At 33.3% G+C, this 4,297-nt stretch overlaps 1 protein-coding gene across 1 annotated transcript in view; it reads left to right on the top strand.

Annotated features, from left to right (window-relative positions):
* LOC106882225 (E3 ubiquitin-protein ligase TRIP12) overlaps positions 1–4,297 on the top strand; it is a 74,906-nt gene that overhangs the window by 36,294 nt on the left and 34,315 nt on the right. The window contains exons 21-22 of the mRNA XM_014932823.1: positions 468–533; positions 4,154–4,297. Of these exons, the coding sequence (XP_014788309.1) occupies positions 468–533; positions 4,154–4,297 (210 nt within the window). The remainder of the gene's footprint in view (positions 1–467; positions 534–4,153) is intronic.

Here is a 4,297-nt window from a genome sequence, read left to right as displayed (position 1 = left end):
AAACATTTACTGATATTCCCATTCCTGGTTTACTTGAAAATAGTTCTGATTTCAAAGTCAGTTAATATATTAACAATTTCTCACTTTGAAAATACATTTCTAGTCAAGGCAGAGTTTTATTTATTTATTTTTTTTTTTTTTAGAATAGTGTGAGATTTCTAGGAATTTTAAAAGATAGTGTTCAGATAAATGTAATTTGTCCATTTTTAATCTTTAGACTGCTAATAAACTAAGGTTAGATTAGTTACTATATAATGATTTCTCTTATATATCTAACTTGTATTAGGCGATGACAGGGAAGGGTTACTCTCTAAAGTTGAATAATTTCAATAACTTAGGGACCATCATGGTGGAAGTGTTAAGATTTAAAATCATTTTGATATTAATGTGAAAAAGCTTTAAAATAAAATAATTCAGTTATTAGCATACACCTTCGTTCTCATTCTTGTAAATGTAAACCATTGCAGACAACTGGAATTACCCAGAATCTTCGACATGGAGCCTGTGGGCAGTGGATCCCGGGGGCCTTTTTTGTGAGTTTTGGTTCTTGGAAACTTCTTGATTTCTTCATATTAACACTAGATGAAAAGTAGTGAAGCAAGTTGGGCACTCATTGCATGATTTTGGTTTCTAAATTCCTCATAACTTGAGCACAACACTCATCACTTTCAAATGATAGCCAACTACAAATTAATTAAAATTGAGAATCTAGTGATAATTAAAACATTTTATAATATTTTGTTTTGCATATATTTCTGTGTATGTGTGTGTGTGCGCGCGCATGTGTTTTTAAATGCACAACTAGAAAGACTTAACTAAAATTGAACTGTTTTATTCTTTAGTGATGCATTTTTTTGTAAAATTACTAAAAAAACAATTGCAACAGGGATTAATAGATTTTTATTGGAAGTGAAGAAAAGCAATTTTCTGAGTACTTAGCACTTCATGTAGCCATATTCAGAGGTATCATGGTAAGGTTAATATAAGTGTTTTAGTGAACATACAGATCTTAGCCCATGCTCTTGTCAGAGATTATTTTTATAGCCTGAATAAAAGCAGACTATTATATTCTAATCAGTTGGCAAGGAGCATTTTAAGATATGATCAGAAAGTCCATTTATTTGTTCACCTAACACATTGTTTAACTTTACTTCAGCGTTTCACTCTTGAGATGGCTACATGCAAGGTCATTTAATCATTTTTGCTTTGCTCAGACAAAATGTTATGCTTCCTTCTAATAACAACCAAATATATTACTTAAAAATTATTGCCTTTTAAGTTTGAACATAGGAAGGAGGGCCAGTGCTTACAGGCTTTATTGTAGTTTGTGTTCACGGAGTGAATATAGTTTGTATTCACAAAGTGAGTTTCTGAAGGTTGTAGATTTAGATGTAGTATTTCATACAGTTTTGTGTGCAAGATGAAGTTATAAAAGGGGTTGGGTTTTGATTGTGTGCCAGACATTTTTTTTTTTTTAATTTTTTTTTTTTTTTTAAAGTTTCAGCTTAGAGCTGCGGCCATGCTGATGCACCTTTTTTTTTTTTTTAAATCAGAGGAGCAGGGATTGTAGAAGTAATAACAAAAACAAAGCATCCTATCATCAGTGAACTGGTTGTTGTGGATATTAGAAATTGAAGCTTTGCCAATTGATTGGATTCCATTGTATATATATATATATTATTGTGGATGTTTGTGCATGAGTAATGTGTGCATGTATGTGTTTATATTAGTGTATGTATTTATTTTGGGAAAAAAAAGTCAGGCCGACTGATAGGACTGAAGCTGCATATCTGTTGCTTGTTGAGTGTTTGTGTGTGTTACTTTAGTGTGCTGCAATCCTTTCCTGTTGAATGGAATTCTTTAAACATTTCAAGTACCTCTGACATTTCCTCCTCACTTTTCATATATTATTAAGTCATCAACTGTGAAAGCAGATTGTACCCTTTTGCTGTGGATGAACAAGATCAGTAAGTGGAAAATACACCCTGCAGCAGCTTTAATGGGTCTTCCCATCATTGGGTACCTTGCACCTTAACCCTTTTGATACCAACACACCTGAAACTGCTCCTAGTTCAGTGATACAAATTTACTGTTTTGAAGTGTTTTAAATTAAAACCTAACATTAAGATTTCATGTTAATCTATGTTCCAAACACCAGCTTAATAATAATTATTTTGCTAAATTCTTCATTGTTTCTGAAATCACTTGAAACAAAGTCAGTGTTTACCAAAAGAAATATGGTAACAAATGGGTTAATGACTACTAAGGTGTAATGCAATGGTTTTATTTCTATTAAGGGCAAAGCAATGTTATTACTCATAACATGTACAAAATGCTGAATTCAGTCCAAACAAAAGCTCTAGAGGTCCTTGAAGTTCATGGAACAGAGCTTGTTAAAAGCCATTGCTGTCAACAGCGTACTATTACAGGAGTCAGATTCCTGTGACAACAATATTCTCCAATATGTAAATAAGCCACAGACCAGCAGAGCTTGGAACTATGCTGCCATAACAGTATTTTCCTTCCTGTCTATTATAAGAGGCACAAGCACATTTACTTAGATGTATACACGTGATGGGAACTTGCTATTGTATACAAGTGCATGCGATAAAAAAAGCGTGTGTATATGTGTATGTGAATGTATATATGTATGAATATGTATCAGTGCTCATATATATATATATACATATGTATCTGAGAATGTATAATTTTATAGGTATGTTTTATATAATTGCACACATATTTATGTGTGTTTGTGTGAATGTGTGTATTCATGTGTATATGTTTGCATGTGTTCATGCTTACACACACACACATGCGGGTGTGGCTATATAGTTAGGAAATTTGTTTTGTAATGACTTAGTTCCATGTTTGGTATCACTGCACAATACCTCAGCCAAATGACTTCTATTCTAGTTTTGGGTTGACCATTGTCGTGTGAGTGGAATTGGACAGAAAATGCAAAAAAAAAAAAAAAAAAAAAAAATGTTTTTGTGAATGTCATTCTACATCTTATTGCTGTCTGAGCAAGACAAAAAAAAAGTTTTTATTTATATTCCTGGTTAAGCAAAAAGTCCTGTAGATTCTGCTTTCGACCGCATATTTTCCAGACAGTTTTTTTGATATTCCTTATTACTATTAACACTAACATAACATAACAACAACAAACATGTAGTGGTTTCACTAGATGTTATTACAGTGTTTTGTATGAGGGTATCTGTGTGTTCTATATGGCAATTTGGGTATGGTCTTCAGGGTAGCTACTAGTAGTCAGAATAGTAGGGTTATGTATCATTGATCTTGCTCTAGACTTCAATATTGAAGATCAACTGATTTGGCTAGAGATTGCAGCAGGGGCAATATATACTCAGTTTTGTAAAGTTATAATTCCTCAGTCATTAGAAGTGATTTTTGTGACTCAGTACAAACAAGGAAAATTATTTTTATTTTAGCTTTTGTTTCTATGCAACTGTGAATTTTTTTGTATAATTTTTTTTCTATAAATTTAAATAATTTTAAAATGAGTTTTTTTGTTTAAAAAAAAGTAGCATATAAGTATATTAAATTTGTATCTGGCTGATGTTTGTCAGTCGGTAACAATATTTTTTTAAGTACCTCTTTTTCTAATGACTAAATTCTTATTTAGTTATTCTTGTTTCATGCAAGTTTAACCACTGAGTGAAGGCACGTGACTTAGTGGTTAGGGGCTCACAGTAGTAAGGTCGTGAGTTCGATACTTGGTGGCACGTTGTGTCCTTGAGCAAGGCACTTTATTTCACATTGCTCCAGTCCACTCAGCTGGCAAAAATGAGTAGTACCTGTATTTCAAAAGGACCAGCCATGTCACATTCTGTGTCAAGCTGAATCTTCCTGAGAGCTGCATTAAGGGTATGTGTTCCTGGAGAGTGCTCGGCCACCTGCACATTAATTTCACAAACAGGGTGTTCCATTGATTGATTCAACTGGAACCCTCGTCATCATAACCGATGGAGTGCCTTTTTTTTTTTTTTGTCTTTTTAAGTTAAACCACCCATTAGCCTATGGAAGTTTTAACCTGATAGAATACCCAGGTAGGCATAGTTATTGACTGCGTTGTAGAGATATTTGTTTTGGTAAATACTCTGAAAATGTTTAAATTTACCTGTCTTTGTAGACGACTTAGTGATGTCTTGAAGAGGAAGAAGCCATCAAAGCGTGGACCAACAAAGAAGGGAAATAAAACTGATGATGCTAATGATCTCGGAGTGAAAAGTCCCAGTTTGTGTGGGAGCCGATCATCTAGTCGTGGAAAAGCTTC

The sequence above is a fragment of the Octopus bimaculoides genome, chromosome 24 (assembly GCF_001194135.2).
Source record: "Octopus bimaculoides isolate UCB-OBI-ISO-001 chromosome 24, ASM119413v2, whole genome shotgun sequence".
Taxonomy (NCBI): Eukaryota; Metazoa; Mollusca; class Cephalopoda; order Octopoda; family Octopodidae; genus Octopus; species Octopus bimaculoides.
Note: the sequence above shows the minus strand (reverse complement) of the source record. Positions and strands in the feature narration are given on the sequence as shown.